General features: G+C 43.3%; 1 protein-coding gene across 1 annotated transcript in view; it reads left to right on the forward strand.

Annotated features, from left to right (window-relative positions):
* Positions 1-18385, forward strand: part of NCAPH2 (non-SMC condensin II complex subunit H2) — a 244419-nt gene that overhangs the window by 71210 nt on the left and 154824 nt on the right. Inside the window, exon 10 of the mRNA XM_029615302.1 lies at positions 8752-8879. Within this exon, the coding sequence (XP_029471162.1) occupies positions 8752-8879 (128 nt within the window). The remainder of the gene's footprint in view (positions 1-8751; positions 8880-18385) is intronic.

Below are 18385 nucleotides of genomic sequence, written 5' to 3' on the forward strand. Positions count from 1 at the left end.
CAATGTCTACTAGGGCTTTGAGTTGGGACACAACATAGTAAGCTTGTATGTCCGGGACCCCTAAACCGCCCTGCCTTTTATGGAGAAATAAGACCTGCCTAGCTACTCTCGGCAGCTGCCTTCTCCAGATAAAATAAAAAAATCCTCTCTTGTATTCTTTGGAGAAGAGAGGAAGGCAAAAATATGGGTAAGGTTGATAACAAATATAAATACCTGGGTAAGATGTTCATTTTGGTAATTGCTATGAGCCCCATCCACATAAAGGGGCCCTTATACCATTTATCAATATCTCTATCAACGGCTTTCATTAGGGGCGCGTAATTAAGAGGATATAGGTTATTCAAGTTGGAGGAAAGATTAATCCCTAGGTACTTAAGAGAATGTTTTGCTCAGCGAAAAGGATATGTCTGAGAGATGTGTTGAACCACAGCCTTTGGCAGATTTATTTTTAGTAACTTTGATTTTTCAAAATTTACCTTAAATCCCGATACTGCGCTAAATTTATTTAGAGTCTTTTTTATACCGAAGTATAGCAGAGTGCCTTCACTCCGGTTTACAGAGAACGAAAACAACTAAATGACAAAAGTTCACTTTCTATTCCATTCAGGGAAAAATCAGGATCAGCGAGGGTGAACATAATATCGTTGGCAATAGTGAGAGTTCAAAGCTTTGATTGCCTAGGTGAATCCTTTATGGATTGAGAGGCACGAATACGTGTGGCAAAAAGCTCTAGAAAGAGGGTGAAGAGTAAAGGGGAAAGTGGGCAACCTTGCTTGGTGCCTCTACCTATGGGGAATTTGTCACTATAACCTCCATTTACTTTCACCATGGCTTTGGGGTGATTATATAGTTGTGAAATCCATTGCATGAAAAAATTGCCAATGTTCATTTTTTCTAACGTTTGGAATAAGAATGGCCAATGAACGAGATCGAAGGCCTTTTCTGTGTCAATGGAAAGAAGAGCTACTGTATCCCTTCCCGTTTTGCCCACCATATCAAGTCTATAATCATCCGCACATTGTCTGCTGCCATTCGCTGTGGGACAAAGCCCACCTGATCTGAATGCACCAGTGAGGGTAGATACCTATTCAAGCGAATAGCCATCTATCGGGCTATGATTTTGAGATCTTGATTAATTAGAGAAATTGGTCAATATGACCCGCAAAGGGTAGGATCTCTTCCTGGTTTAAGTAAGACCATTATACCTGCGATATTAGTTTGCTCCTGAAAGGGCTCCCCCTCCCTGATAGTTAGAAAGATCTGTTAGGTGGGTGGCAAGCAGATCGGGCATGGCTTTGTAGTATTCCTCCGGGAGGCCATCTAAACCTGGTGATTTGCCAGTTTTGAGACTGGCAATTACCATTCATACCTCCTCTACAGTTGCTGGCCTATATAAATCATTTCGCTGATCTTGTGGAAGGGATGGCAGAGCCATGGTTTGTAAATAGGAAGTGATAGCGTGAGCTGATATGTTGCTATTAGGACTATAGAGGTTGGCATAGAACTCTGTAAAGCATTGTCTTAGTTCACTGGGAGTAGTAAGTGTGCTATTATGGTCCTTAATTTTTGTAATGATGCTCTGTGCTATATGGGCCTTTAATTGTCGAGTGTTATAATTAGTGAGGTTTGGGTGGACCCTTGGACACTGTGGCAGCTGACCACGCCCACAGGGGGAAGTCCCATGACGGGCCACAGATCAGGCTCAGCTTAGGACACACAAACACAGAGATTGATCTTTTATTAGACAATGTGGTGAAGCCACCAGAGGTGGCAGTAGTGAGCAGCAGAAGTAGTCCGGCTGGGCTAGTATCCCTCAGGGGCTGGAACAGCGACTCCTCCGGTAGCAGTGCTGTAGTGGAAACAACTGAGAATAAGTACAGCGGAATATGCACAAAGCCCCCATATGGAGAACCCCAGGATAGGGAGAGCAGGCCCTCGAGGAGCGAGTACCTGATCCCTGAGAGCTGAGAGGCTTGAAGGTAATGTACTCACACAGCAGTTCCACATAGATGGCACTAGGGCTGGAACGGAGGCAGGCACTTGAGCGAGTACCTAGTTCCAGGGAGCAGCTCTGAGGTGAAGATGGTAGTACTCACTGGTGTTGAAGATAGCGAATCCTTCCAGGCAGAAGCGAAGGTAGGAGCAGGCAGCGAGTCAGGGAACATGGGCCCTTGAGGAGCGAGTACCAGTTTCCTGATAGCGACCTGAAAAGCAAGTGAGGCCCCTGAGGAGTGGGTACCCCGTTAGCGTTAAGAGTCCAATGGAAGATTGGAGAGGCAGAGTAGCTGAGTACGAAGAGCGAATCCCATCCATAAGAATCCTCCTTGCTAACTCAAAGGCTAGCAAACATCGTAGGCTTTAAATATCCGGGCAGCCTGACGTCACCACAGGGGGATGCCCCTGTGGTGACGCCAAGTAGGAAATGAGTGAGGGCTGCGCGCACCCTAAGGTACCAGCGGAGCATGGCGGGAAGCAGCGTCCAAGCCGGTCCAGGAACGCCAGAGAGGACGGCAGGCAGACGCCGTGGCAACCAGGCGTCCATCTATAGCGAGAGGAGGTGCAAAGAAAGAAAGGTAGGCGGGGTGAAGCCGTTGGGAAGGGACGGTTGCAACATCGAGCTAGGAGTTTAATTGCCTTTTTACTCCCTTCATAAAATGTCTGCCTATTCATTTCCAGTTGATGCACAAGATACTGATCAACTAATATTTTTCTGATTCACTGTATTTAAAGTTCAAGGTTCTTATTGAAAATATTGTTTTTTACGTTACGTTATGCTTTACACTCCTTGTTATTTGTAAACCGGGTTGATGTGATGCCTATCATGAAACTCGGTATAACAAAAACAATAAATAAATAAATAAATAAATAAATATTTTCAATTGAAGCCTAGTTTCTTGTAACTGTTTATAAATTAGGGGAGATTGCGACTGAAAATGTTGGCTAGATAGGCTTTCAAGGTCTTTTAATAATCGGAAGTGGCATTTTTCCCTTTCCTTCTTCATTGCTGCTGCTTTTGCAATACAGTGGCCTCTAATCACTGCTTTAGAGCATTCCCATAGGCAACTCATGGACATCGAAGGGTCAGAGTTATAGTGATAATATTCGCTCATTTTGTCTGCCAGTTGTTGGGCCATGGAGGTATTAAGCCTCCAGAAAGATTGGCCACGGTGCCCATCCTGAGCCATCATATCCATCCATACTGTGCCATAGTCGGACCATGTGCTGGGTTCAATCTCAATTTGTTTGATTTTAGACACTAGGCACTTGTCCACTAAAAATTAATCTATGCGAGAATAGGAGTTATGTGGCTTAGAATAAAAGGTATAGGACCGTGACTTTAAATTACGCTGCCGCCATATATCCAGCAGATGCCATTCAGACATTACTGATTTCAGAATATTTCTGGCTTTTTGCCTGTGTGAATCTTTACCCTTGGCTCGTTGATAGGAGTAGTGGATACTCCTAGAATATAATTGATACTAAGGTTAAAATCCCCTCCCCATATCAAATTGCCTTCCCCATGCTTCTCAAGGAGTGTCCGTATTTGTTGCAGAAAGGCTGCCTGATCTTGAGTGGGAGCTTAGGTGGAGAGTAATGAGAAAATCTCACCTCCCATTTTAATTTTTAGAAAGACATATTTTCCTTGTAAGTCAGTTATTTGCAGTAAAAGGTCAAAAATTACAGTAGAAGAGATTAAAATTCCTGTACCAGCGTATCTAGATTCTTTACTAGCTGCAGCAAGGAACATAAGAACATAAGAAAATGCCATACTGGGTCAGACCAAGGGTCCATCAAGCCCAGCATCCTGTTTCCAACAGTGGCCAATCCAGGCCAAAAGAACCTGGCAAGTACCCAAAAACTAAGTCTATTCCATGTAACCATTGCTAATGGAAGTGGCTATTCTCTAAGTGAACTTAATAGCAGGTAATGGACTTCTCCTCCAAGAACTTATCCAATCCTTTTTTAAACACAGCTATACTAACTGAAAACATGAGGATACTCCTTGAAAACATGAGGATACTCCTTGAATGCCATTAAGCGTTCATGCCGCTTTCTAATATGAGTCTCCTGGATGAACGCTACCGTGGCATTCAAGGCTTTCAAGTCCCTATGTAAGAATGAACGCTTCCTGTGAGAATTTAAAACTTTGACATTAAGTGTACCTAAGCGGATCATTAGCCATAGAACTATGAGTCTGCTGTGGTCATATTGTTCTGTCCATAGCATGTTATCTATCACTTTATAGCATAACCGTCTATCAGCTAGGAACTGTGGAATTTTAAATATTTGAAGTCTATGAAACCCTTTCCGTAAGGTAGGAACCCACCCTTTTCTAATCTGCTTGTCCACCTCTGCGGATCCCTGGAAATGGGGACAAGCCACTTACGGCTGATGGCAGCCTTCCCTGTCCCATCCCCCACCACAGAAAAGCTTAGCAAAAGTAAACATATTCAATTTAACCTGGTTCATGTACCAATTACGTTGGTTGAAACACAGAACTAAATATTATTACAATACCTGAACAATAAACCCAGAATTATTGCAAACAGTGCATTCTAGCCCTGATTGGGCATGCGTTCTGACGAAGATGCTGGCTTCTTTACCACACGACGTTCGGCCCGCCGCCATTTTAGGTCAGAAGCCTCACTTGATATTTGGTACCGCTAATGGAGTTGGTATGTCCAACGTGAGGCCAGCTTGTTGAAGGATGGATCCTGCTTCTTTCATGGTCTTCATGCGGTATGTATTGCCTTCACGCTGAAAAGACAAGGCAAAGGGAAAGTTCCAGCGATATTTAACATTAGCTCTTCTCAGCACCTCGGTGACCGCTCGCAATTCGTTTATTTTTTTTTAAGGTGCTAGCTGCTAAGTCTTGGAACACCGAGATTTCTATATTATTCCATGTCCAAGCTTTTTTCTTTCTTGCGACGGTCAGAATTGCCTCTTTTTGAATGAAGCTATGGAAGTTTATGATTATATCCTTATGTCGGCTGTCTCTGTGCGCGCCCAGAGCCCTGTGCGCGCACAGAGACAGGTGGTACGGATTCCTCTCCTGGACCATTTTCCGCTGCTGCTTGAGTTAGAAGAAAGGAGCAAAATGCTTTAGAAGTTGCCAGGCTATCCGCATATTCAGCAGTGGGATATGCCCCTCAGCCGCAAATTTAGGTGCCGGGAACGATTCTATATAACCTCTATTTTTTCGGCCAGCAATAGTATTTTGGAATGAGTCTCTGACTTGTGCTGAATTAGGTTGGCAATTTCAGTGTTGTGACGATCGACCCTAAGGTCAATTTCATCTACCTGGTGGCCGAGAGTCATGAAGTCTTCCCAGAGTTCTGAAAAGGAGGTGAGTAAGTCTTCCTTGTGCTGCTTCATCTCGGCCCGGAGTTCCATGAACCATTCGCGTAGAATCGTTTTTGTAGGCAATTCAGACAGAGACCGGTGTCTGTTCAATTATTGCTTGTGGAGATAATACTGGAGCTTCCGCTTTCCGACCTACCATTTTCTCTGCCATGCACTCTGAGATTTCAGGCCCCGACTTTCTCAATTCTTCCACCGCTCTTGTAAACGAGATGTTTTGCAGATCCGCTCCCTTTTTTTCTCGTTGTCATCTGGGTGCTATCCCGTGTCTGATAATCAGATCCAAATGGTTATTGTATTTTTCTGTGCCGATTTATTCGGGTTTATAGGTGAGGGATTGCAGGAGCTTCAGGATTAAACGTCCATCTTGCCTTGTCGCAAACAGCACCCCCCAAACCTAGATTTTGAAGTAAATTTCCAATGTGTTCGCTTTTAAGTCTCATTGTTGATTAATCCTGTTGCAAGCACCAAGATCGTTTGCAAACTTGATAGGTTTTGGGTTATTTTACAATAAAGTGTGTTAAATTGAAATTAACTTATTTTTTCCTTCAGGTGAATGTAAGTGAACTATATACCATTTATTAATTTGTTTGCATAATAAAGGCCTTCATATAAAGAGCAAAATGGCCCATTCAATCTGCCCAGCAAGGTGTGTGTTTATTTCCAAATTTATAGCCTGCCTATAATGAGATCATGCTAAGTGGGTAACAAAGCATAAAATACCATAACATAATAATCGCCTATAATCACACTAAATTTTTTCTAATGCCAACATGTACATAATGTAAAACATTGCTGTAAAACATTTTTAAAATCTAAGTAAAACAAACCAAAAATAAATAAATTAAAAAATGGCAAAATTGACTTAACAGTTGCTGAAAACGTCGATGAAAAAGGCCTTCAATTTTTCCCTGAAAACTTTAAAATCAGTTGTAATTTCAGATCTTCTGGTAATGAATTTCAAAAAAGGGGACCAATCACTGAAAGGCCTGATTTCGGGTTTCTTGGAGGCGGACTTCCTTATTGCTGATAACATGAAGGAGATGTAGTGCTGAGGATCTTAAAGAACAAGTAGTAACACATATTTTGAGCATCATGGATAAGTATTCTGGGGTGCTTCCATGTAGTGCTTTAAAAATCAGGATGTGTTGGGTTTTTTGTTTTTTTTTTTTTTATTTTATCTGCTGAGTGGCGAGCAGCCAATGCAGACTGTGGAGAACTGGTATGATGTGCTCATATTTAGAGGTTCTTGATATTAGTCTAGCCATGGAATTTTGAAGTACTTGTAACGGACATAAGTGAATTTTAGGGTTAACATACATAGTTACAGTAGTCCAAAGTTGAAGCACAAAGACCTGAACTATTACACAGAAATCTTTCTCTTCCAAAAGTGGCCTTAGATGATGCAACTGTTTTAGCTCTGGCAAGGACCCAAAAAGCACAAAGGAAGGCGATTTATAAAAGCCGTCAGGATGAACATACATATGTTTGACCTCACAAGTGGAGATCCGGTTTTGAATGCGCTTAAAGACTGTATACTGTTGTGGATCATATAGTCACTTATATGATCATCTTACACTTTTTGTTTGAATATAAACTGGGAACTCAAGACGATATATGTAAGCCCCTGAGGCAGCCGTTTTGAGACGGCGAAACTTGGCCAGAGTCTGGCTACCCTTGTGTCTCCACTTCAGTAAAGGATTTGCAAAAGACTACAGGCATCTATTTTGTTAGCTCTGGCAAGGACAGACCTGATCCGGGGTATATAATTCAAAGTGGTGTCAAACTGAAACCCTCAGTTACAATATTGGTTAGAACACTTAATTTGCATCCCTTGAATTTTTAAATTAAAAAGGTCTGTTACTATTTCCTTTTTAGAGATCCACAAATATTCAGTTTTGGATAAAGTTAAGACTATAGCATTTGAAGACATGCATTCATTAACTTTCCCTAAACAAGAATATATCAGTTGCTTAGTGATATTAAAATCAGCAGGGACAGGGAAGTACAGCTGGATGTCGTCTGCATAAAATTTGAATTGGATATTATTGTATTATAGTAACAAGCACAATGGCTGAACAAAAATGTTAAATAATGTAGAAGATAATACGGAGCCTTGAGGAACTCTAGAATCCAGTACAAACCAACTGGATATTTTCCCTTTCATGCTCACTTGTGGCTGACAAGGATTGAAACCACAATACGACCTTTCCACCGAGCCCTGAATCTTGAAATTAAAATGGGAGTGACTGACGGAATCAAAGGCTGAGGCTATATTACCTCCATCCAAGGTACATAGAATGAAATCATTCAGAGTGACCAGCAGGGTCTCAGTACTGTGATGGACACCGGATAGCACACTGATCGGAATGCAGAATGCCTTGATTCTGCAGAATTTATTTAGCTGTGCATGGGCTGCCTTTTCTATAAGTTTACCCAATGTTATCAAATTGGATATTGGTCTGTAATTTTCAGGTCATTCGGGAGCTAAATTCTTCTTTTTTTTTATTGGTCTTATTGAAGGGTTTGTTTTTTTTTTTTTTTAATTAAGAGTATCCGGAAAACAACCTTCAGCAAAGGATAGATTGATTAAATCTCTAAGCAAAGAAATTCAATTGTCTTTAGTTAAGACTGATGAGTCCTCCCGAACTGCAGGGCACACCAGGGCTGAGACAGAGGAGTATTGTGAACAAGATATAGAGAAAAGATAGAAATATCAGGACAGGTGTTTAAAGAAACTTGATAAAACGATTAAAGAATATTCTGTGACAATGGCAGAGGATCTTAATACTCCTGTGGCACTTCGTACTAGATCTAAGGAAGTGAGAATGTCCACTAGGGCCCCATCACATTTAATTGTCCACATACACTTTAAACTCATGAAAAATCCAAGGAGGACAAAGGTCCAGATGGCAATACAAGTTTTTTTTATTTTGATCTATAGGCCTCAACATCCACGGTAGATCCTAGATCAAAAGAAGACCACTGAATGGCAGGCAAATCCCAAGAATGTGATTCTGTACTAGTTGCAGGCGTGTTTAATGACAAAGTTTTAACTTTATCCTGAAAAAAAAAGTTTAGAGCTGTAACTGGTGCTCCATGATGTAAAAGTTATATGCCTGTCTTGTCACACTTACTCATCCTTCCCCTGTAACTGCAGTAAATGTATGGATCTATAGAATTTTCAGTAATTCAAGGGGGATTATAGGTGGCATAACTTTGCAAAGAAAAAAGTTGACATTCATCACTGAAACACTTACTGTGTTTAGTTTTTGGGGTGGGGTTGTTTCAACAGTGGTATATTGTAAATGTGTTAGAAGGTTACTAGAGTTTAGTGTACTTTGATGGTTGTGTCCGCAGTCATATTATGTTCTGTTTGTTTCCCTGCAGTCCCCACACACAGTGGTGATGATGGAGATAATGATGGAGGAGGCGGGGACTTCCTACCTTGTGATGAACACCATGAAATGGATGCAGAGATGGATCTGGTGACCAAAGAGCAAATTGAAAAGCAGAAGGTAGTTGCTTCTGCCCTCTCTAATTAGACTGGCATTCCCCCTGCCCGCCTCCTTTTTGTCCTCCATCTTTGTAGAATCCCTGTCAGTAGTTCTCTTTCTTTCCTTCTGAAGTTTTATTGTAATAATTTACTTCAACTCTGCTTGTAATTGCAAATATAATTCTTTTCCAGCATACCATGTCTGATACTGGCAGTGCCTGGTTCACCTCCAAGCTGAACTTTTCTGTAAAGTCTGTTAGATTTGTTTATCTTCTGTTTCCTTTGCACTCCTACCAGCAGATGGAGACAGAGATCAAGAGCTTGCTGATGTCACTCCTCATATACTTCTGTGCTGAGCTTGTCAGTATTCTCTGTCTCCTGTAGATGGTGGACATGCATTCCATTCTGTGGACTTGTGGCCTAGCTAGGCTGGATGATCATGAAGAGAGGCTAGCAGGTGGCCACTGGTGTGAAAGGATGTTTTTCCCTTTCTCAGTTGAGCATGACCCAGTGGAATCTTGGCTTCTAATTTATGGCTCCTGAGGTGATAGCCAGTGCTCACTTGGAGTTGGCTGCATGAGCTCAAAGGCTCTATTGAGTTTGGTGCTCTTGTGCTGCAGAGGTATGTAGGTTTGATTCCCACTGGTTTCAAGATGTAGTCAGTTATGGTGGGTCTACACCATAAAATACATTAATAAATAATGACAGGGCTCCTCCTCCTCCATATTCTGCCTCTTCTCCCTGAATGCGCTTACTTGAGAATCCTTCTGGTGAGCAGATTTTGTCCCTGTACTGCCTTGCTAGATTTTTCAACCTGGTTACATTCCAGGAAAGAGGTAAGAATGGAACTAATCATGTCCTTCAGCCATCTCGCAATGAGGGCACTGTTCGCAAGGTCACCCCATTCTCCGTAAACTGAAGAAAGAGATGTCTACAACAGCGCTTCTCAACCGGTGTGTCGCGACACACCAGTGTGTCACCAAGCAGCAGCAGGTGTGTCGCGTGCTACCAGTCTCCCGCTGCTCTTCTCCCCCCCCCCCCCCCCCCCCCGTCTTCCTTCACCGAGCGAGAGGCAGGCTATCTTCCACTGCTGCCGTTGCCTCCCGGGCTATCAGCACGTTCAAGCCTGGATGGGAACGGCAGCAGTGTTAGTGGAGGCTGGCAACTACGGCTGGGCCTTTTCTTCTTCCCGCACCTGGCCCGGAACAGGAAGTGATGTGCAGTGGGGGGCGCGGGAAGAAGAAAGAGCCATGGTGCACGAAAAAGTTGCGGCGGCAGCAGTCCGAAGCAAAATCAGAAGCAGCCAGAAATCTGCACAGGAGACAGCAGAATTAGCCTCCTGTGACTGATGGGATTCTTCTTTCTTGGCCTGCGAGGGCTAGAGGAGAGGAGGCTGCTGCAGCTACAATTTGTGCTCGAGGGGGGGGGGACAGGAAATGAGACAGCCAACCAGCTTGTCTGTAAGTGAGAAAATGTATGTGTGATTGAGAGTGTGCATATGTAACTGTGACTGAGAGCCTGTGTGTAAGTGAGAGCATTTGATTGAGATCATCTATGTAAAGTGTGTGAGAGAGAGAGCATGTGTGTGATTGAGAGAAACTGGTCAGAGAGGTGATGTATGTGTGTGTGTGTGTATATAGGAGAGACAATGGAAGTGATGGTCAGGGAGATGACTGGAGTATGTGTGTGTGAGAGAGAGAAAGTGATTATGGGAATGAGAAGTCTGTACATGTGGCGAGAGCTAGCATAGGAGTAAGAAACCTGGGTGTGTGTGAGACAGCATGGGAGTGAGAAGCCTGTATATGTAAAATAGAACATGGAAGTGGGAAGCCTGTGTGTGTGTGTGTATGCATGAGAGAGAGAGACTGATCGGGAAGGTGACTGGTGTGTATGTAAGAGAGAGACTGGTCGGGAGATGATTGGTGTGTGAAAGACAGAAACTGGTCATGGGGGTGTAACTGGTATGTGTGTGTGTGTGAGAGACTGGTCGTGGGCACTAAGGAAGAGGACCATGAGTACAGAACTTCAGCCACTACTGCTTCTGGTGTGTGCTACTGGCCTGCATGGAAGAGGAGTAGGAGAGCTGCTGGGAGGGTGTTAGTAAATGTGGCTTTTTAAGTTTATTTTTCTTGATTATAGAAACAGAGAAATGATGGCAGAAGAAGACCAAACGGCCCATCCAGTCTGCCCAGCAAGCTTCGCACTTCTTTTTCTTCTCATACTTATCTGTTTCTCTTGGCTCTTAGTAACCTTTTGGTTCTATTTCCCTTCCACCCCCACCATTAATGTAGAGAGCAGTGTTGGAACTGCATCTAAGTGAAATATCTAGCTTAATTAGTTAGGGGTAGTAACTGCTGCAATAAGCAAGCTACACCCATGCTTATTTGTTTACCCAGACTATGTAATTCAGTCCTTGTTGGTTGTTGTCTGTATATAGATCCACTTTTCTTCATTCCCCCTGCCATTGAAGCAGAGAGCTATGCTGGATATGCGTGAAGTATCTGTCTTCCTCCCCTGCCGTTGAAGCAGAGAGCTATGCTGGATATGCGTGAACTTTCAGTCTTTCTCCCCTGCCGCTGAAGCAGAGAGCTATGCTGGTTATGCATTGAAAGTGAAGTATCAGGTTTATTTGGTTTGGGGTAGTAACTGCCGTAACAAGGAAGCTACTCCCCGCTTTTTTGTGAATGCAAATCCTTTTTTCCACATTTCCTCTTGCCGTTGAAGCTTAGAGCAATGTTGGAGTCGCATTAACAGTGTGCATGTTTATTGAATAAGGGTATTATCTCCAGGTAGTAGCTGTCATTCCCGTGAGCCACCTACTCTTCATTCACGTTGATTGACTGACATTCATTCAGTTGATTGACTGCCATTTTAATTTCTGAATATTATATGATGTGTCTGCTGTTTTGAAATATTTTATTGGTGTTTGGAGAATTTTAAATAATTTTTACGAGTTTTTAATTGTTGGATATTATTCTGTTCATAGTTGTTGTGAAACATTTATTCTGCTTATTAGTATAGTTATACAATTATTTCTGTGTTGGGATCTATAGCTGCTTGGCTAGTTCTGTTTTCCTAATAGGTGCATTGGTGTTTAGGTTCTGATTTAATATTTGTAGTGTTGCCTTTTCATAGGTAGGGTTGTTACTGTTTGAGTGCATTTCGTAATACAAGTGAAAACTGTATGCAGATTAGTTTATGTGCATTACTGCAGATCCTGGGAGTATGTTAGGTCGGTTCTGTGTATGTGACTGAGGTGAGGTATTTTACTGTATCAGTCTATTTGTTGTATTTTCTCAAGAGGACATGCATTAGTGATAAACTGCTGTCTTTTCATAAGTAGGGCTATTGAGACTGGTAGTTGGAGTTTGTGTTGCTGTTACTGAGATGACATTAGAACCAGAATATATTTTTTGTAAAGTGAGTTGTACGGGGAATGTCATAATTCTGCTTTACATCCATAATTGTGGGTCAGGGGGGTTCCTGTGGATGCAAACTGTACTTTTACATTTAGCCCTATGATGATCATGTGTTCAGCGTGTCAAGCATGTGAGAAACATCTGTCAGGTGTGTCCCGACAGAAAAAAGGTTGAGAACCACTGGTCAACAAGACAACAGTTGAAGCTCTGAAATTCTTCTGGTTGAACAAATTGCCACCAAAAAAAACACTTTTAGGGTTAAACCCTTTAGAGTCATCCTCCCCAATGACTCTAACGTAGCCTCACACAACACCCTCATCACCAAATTAAGATTCCATGAGGAACGCAGCTTCTGCATGGGGGGCCGCAAGTGTTTTGCCCCTCGAAGAAAACTAATCACAGCCAGATGCAAGGCCAGGGACACTACCTACACCTTACCCCAAAGATAACCTAAAGCCACCACCTGTACCAGAAGAAAATAATAGGCTAGTACCCTCACTAGACCTTTTTGTAAAAAGATCAATGAGTGGGAAATTGAAGCCTGAGTAGGCAGCCTGCCCTGTTCAACACACCAATCCTCTAAAATCCTTCACACCCTAACATAAGCCAAGGATGAGGACGGCCATCTGGCCTGCAGTAAGCTGACAATTATATCTTCGGAATACCTCACCTACCTCAAGCGGTTCCTTTCAAAAACAAAGCTGCAAGACAATACCCTTCACAGTGGCTTTTGAAGAGAATACTGGACATACTATGGAAAAAACTTGATTAAAAATGGATAACTATAACTGTACTCAACTAAACATAAACACTGAACCCCAATAAGATTACAGATGCCCTGATCTAGGGACTGGATGACTCTTGCACATAGTCTCTTGGAATCGATATCCATTCCATGGGCAAATCCTTGGCACCATTCTTGGGCAGCTGTGGGCAAGGTGCTGAGTCCATCTGTCTACACTAAGGAAAACAAAATTATCAGGTAAGTAATTTCTCCATTCCGGAGCCACGAGAATCACTTTGTCCAGAGTCTTTGCGCTATAGCTCTCTGCCCGGCAACGGCATGGGGGAAAGACATAAAAAATCTCCAGTGTCCACAGTAGTAACAGAGAGTAGATTCCTTCTGCATCGTGTTCTCTGCTGTGACTGTAAAAGCATGTCAACCTGCTGTTTTGTCTTGATACCATCAAGTGCATGTGAAGCTTCTCCCACCTGGCCCCAACAAGAAGTGTTGCTTCCTCTGACAGCTTCCATTCTCCAGGGTCCAACTTTTGCCTGCAGAAAAAATCTGCCTGCATGTTGTCCACCCCGCTAAGTGAGACGATGCCAAAACTGCCAGATGCTGCTCTGCCCAGTGAACCAGCAACTGAGCCTCCTGAGAAACCATCCATCTCTCCCTGTTGGTTGATATAAGCCACCGCTGTTGCATTGTCTGATAGAGCTTGCTCTGTTTGACTTTGTAACCATGGGAGAAAGGAAAACAAGGCTAAGCGCATGGCTCTTGTCTCTAACTGATTGATAGACTACGATGATTCCTTCTTTGACTGTTGACTCTACGTGGGCTTGCCCTGACACACTGCTCCCCAATCGGAGAGGCTGGCATTGGCAGTCTTCATCACTCAATCCATGATTTCCAACTCCATCCAATCGGAGAGGCTGGCATTGGCAGTCTTCATCACTCAATCCATGATTTCCAACTCCATCCCCCATTCCAGATTGACCTGACCAAGAGCGCTCGCCCCCCCCCCTCCCCCAGCGGGGAAGAGGAGTTTGCAACTCCTCCAAAAACAGGATCCAACGAGAGGGGAGCGCTCTTTGAAGGGACCACTTATGCATATACGCTCAGGTAACTAGATCTGGCATCAATGCCATAGTCTCTGGACCTGCAAATAATCCTAAACTCTGGGCACCTTGAGACACAACAGGCGACCTACCTGACTCTGCAACTTTACCTTCCTATGCCTTCGTGAGAAATACCTTGCCAATGCGGGTGAGAATCAAGCTCCTAGGTACTTCAAGGATTGGGATGGTATTAGATATCTCTTCACTAGGTTCACCACCCAGCCCAGAGTCCTCAATCTCTCTATGACCCACTGTATTGCCAACTGACAGAGATCTGCTAACTTTGCCCTAATAAGCCAATCATCCAGATATAGGTGTACCAGCACTCCTTCTTTTTGAAGGGCTACTGCCAACATCACCATCATTTTGGTGAACATACATGGCACTGTCACCAAACCAAAAGAAAGGGACATAAGAACATAAGAAATTGCCATGCTGGGTCAGACCAAGGGTCCATCAAGCCCAGCATCCTGTTTCCAACAGAGGTCAAAACCAGGCCACAAGAACCTGGCAAAATGAAAATGCTCTCCCAGAATCATAAACCTATAGTACCTGAATGTAATCCGCTTTGATGTACACTTTGAAGTGCTGAAAAGCGGAATATAAGAAATCTAAATAATAAAAATAAACCGCAGGAACTTCTGGTGCTTCTGCCTGAGTGGATATATATATGTATGCCTCTGTGAGAGCTAGAGATGCCAGGAACTGTCCCTTGCACACTGCTGCTATGACAGAATGCAGCGTCTCATAAGAAACCATAGAATCTTGAGTGCTGCATTGGCTTTATTTAAGTCCAAAATCGGTCTGAATGTCCCTTCCTTTTTTGGAACCGTTCTTTTTAGGGAACCGGCACCATCACTCTTAGCTGTTGCAAGTAGTCCATTGTGTTACGCTCTGCTACCTGTTTGTCACGAGTAGCACAAGGGGAGACTATGAAAGCGTCCTACATCGGGCACATAAATTCTAACCCATAACCATCATTCTATCACTCCCAAGACCCCCTGGTCTGTTGTGATTCCAGTCCATTCCTCATAAAAGTGGACCAACTGCCCCCCCTCCCCCCCGACAGCTGGAAGAGAAGAGTGGACCAGCCTTGTTTCATTGTGAAGACTTAGCCCCCCTGGTTCCTTGATCAGGGGTATCTCGAGTCGGCTTTTGCCTACTGGATCCTGCCTGTACTTTGCCTTTGTATTGGCAAAGGGTATCTCTTCTGCTAATATCTATAATCTCTACAATGCGAATGTGTGAGAGAGGATTTCTCCCCCTCCCCCCCCCCCCACCTTCGTGTCTTCCTCCATCAATATATTATTTTATTATTTTATTTAACAGTTTTTTATACCGACCTTCATAGTAAATTACCATATCAGATCGGTTTACAGTTTAACAAAGGGAAAAACTAGAGTAACAAATTCAAGTAAAAACGAAAGATAACAATAAGTAGGAATAAGTCAAAGTTACAATCAACAGGGGGAGAGAACTTGGAAGCTTGCAACAAGCTGGAAAGAAGAAAGGCCGGTAAAAGTATTTTTACCATAGAGTGTACAAGTTAAAACTTAAGAACTGTGCTTTAACCTGAAGGTCTCAGAGTCCATTTATTTATTTATTTATTTATTTATTTTATTTTATTTATTTATTTATTTATTTATTTATTTTCTTTGAGAAACGGAGTGCCAGACCGGGTAGGAATGAAAGGCCAACTAGTAATTGTCTGGTGGTTCAGGGAAGGCTTGGTGAAAGAGCCAGGTTTTAAGTCTTTTTCTGAAAGTTAAAAGGCAAGGCTCCAGTCTGAGATTTGATGGGATGCTATTCCAGATAGATGGGCCTGCTATCGAAAAGGCTCGGACTCTCCCAGATGCTTCACCAGCTGCACTAAATCCTCTCCAAACATGTCTTTGATTGGGAAGGCCCCTAGCTGAGACTTTGACCAAATGTCTGCAGACCAGTTTATTAACTAGAACAGCCTCCTAGCCGAAACTGCTGATGATATAACTCTGGAGGAGGTCCTAATCAAGTCATACAAGGCATCTGCCGCATAGGCTACTGCTGCCTCCAAGCACTCTGCCTGCTTTGTGGAGAACGATGATGATATCTCCTTTGCCTGTAACTGCTGAACGCAGTGCAAAGAAATTCTCTGCATAAAACTTCTGCATACCATAGCATGGATACTTCAAACAAAAACCTTGAGAATCCTCTTGAGGTGAACTTCAAGCTTCTGGTCCTGCACATCTTTCAGTGCATTGGATCCTTTCACCGGAATGGTGGGTTGTTTGGTAACTGAGACCAAAGCTTCTATTTTTGGAAAAATGAAAAGCTGGAGTGTCTCCTCTGGCAATGGGTACGACTTTGCCATGGTCTGAGGGGTGTCTCACTCCCTGATGACCATCTGCTTTACTGACTTATGGAAAGGAAAAGCCTTAGTTGGACATCTCAAGCTGACCATGACGAGGTATACCCCTTCCTGGTCAGATTGCACCTGCGGAAGTTTGATGCCTAATGGTCAGCTGGTACGAATCCTGTTGGACAATGCGACAATGGCTTACATTTTGATAAGGCAGAACCAAGAGTCAAGCAGTAGCTCAGGAGACCCAGGAGTTATTTCGCTGGGTGGGGCAGCATCTGACATTGCTAGCGGCATCCCACATAGTCCGGGTGAACAATATTCAAGTATATTTTATCAGCTGGCAGTGGCTGGACCCCCAGAAAGTGGGAGCTGTCAGAGGAGGCAATGGGTCTTGGCTGTCGCAGATGGGGCATTACCCACATGGACTTAATGGTGTCTCAGCAGAATGCCAAGGCACCTTGTTTCTACAGTTGCAGATGGGAACATGGAGCAAAAGGAAGTGATGCACTGGTTCTACCTTGGCCTCGGGGGATTCTTCTGTACATGTTCCCCCCCCCCCCCCCCCCCGGCTGCTGGTGGGAAAAGTTTAACAGAGGACAGAAAATCATTTGAGAGAGGTGATTCTAATGGTGCTGGTGTGGTCACGACGACCACAATTTGCGGACCTGATCAATCTAGCTGTACATGGGCCATTGTGGCTCGGTCATCTACTGAAGCTTCTTTGTCAAAGTCCAATATTTTCAGATCAAGCGGCTCCCTTTTGTCTTGTGACTTGGCTTTTGAGAGGAAGCATTTAAGGTGGAAAGGGTATTGGGCGGATGTCATTTCCATCTTACTGCAGGCAAGAAAGCTATCCGCTTCCTTAGCCTTCGTGAAGATTTGGAATGTTTTTGAGTCTTGGTGTACAGCTCAGGGAGTGAAAACTACTCAGGTGTTGGCTGCACACATTTTAACCTTTTTGCAAAGAATGCTGGTGAAAGTTTTGGCCTTTAATCTTTTAGATCCTGCTCATTGAAGGAATTATTTCCTAATGCCCCTTTTTACATGTTAGTTAACTAGACCCAAATATGGTATAAATATGGTATAAAAAAATTTGCAAGTAATTTAAAGTATATGAAAAAATGTTCCACTTGTGGAACATTGGTACCTAAAAGGTTAAATCTCTCAAACTGCAAGTGATGGCTTTGGGCTGGCTTTGAAGCAAGTTACAAGGAGTGTCTCTAGCCATATATCGTGATGTGGTGTGATTTTTTTCCAGGGGGTGGGGGGTGAAGCATTTGCATCCTCCAGTGTGGAAAATATGTCCTTCCTGGAATCTTAACTTGGTCCTGAAAGGGGTGTGTGCAATTCCTTTTGAGCTCTAAAGAGGGCAATCATGAAGGATCTCACTCTTAAGCTAGTTTTTCTAGTGGCAATTTGTTTGGCCCAAAGAATTTCAGAGCTTCAGGCATTGTCATGTAGAGAACCCTTTTTGAAAATTTCAGACTCCGGGATCTTGTTTCGTACGGTACTCTCTTTTCTCCCGAAGATTGTGTTTGCATTCCATTTGAATCAGACAGTAGAGCTTCTGGCTTTCCCAAATTTGAATGCATCAACACTGCACACATGGGATCTGCAGCTCTTGGATGGAAGATGGACACTGTTACGTTATCTCAAGATCACTAATAGTTTCCGGGTATCTGATCATCTTTTCGTACAATGGAGCGGTGCAGATAAGGAAGCTATAGGCTCGGTGTACATCTGTCAGGGGTGCTCTGTATCCAGAAGGGTTGAGGACTCACTCTACTCAGTTGCAGGCGGCTTCTTGTGCTGAGTGCCAGCAGGTGTCTCTGCAGATTATTTGTTGGGCAGCCACTTGGAAGTGTTCACCAGGCATTATTGTTTGGATGTCCAGGCTCCAGAGGTCATGGGCTTTGGTGAGAGTGT

The sequence above is a fragment of the Rhinatrema bivittatum genome, chromosome 9 (genome assembly GCF_901001135.1).
Source record: "Rhinatrema bivittatum chromosome 9, aRhiBiv1.1, whole genome shotgun sequence".
Classification (NCBI taxonomy): Eukaryota; Metazoa; Chordata; class Amphibia; order Gymnophiona; family Rhinatrematidae; genus Rhinatrema; species Rhinatrema bivittatum.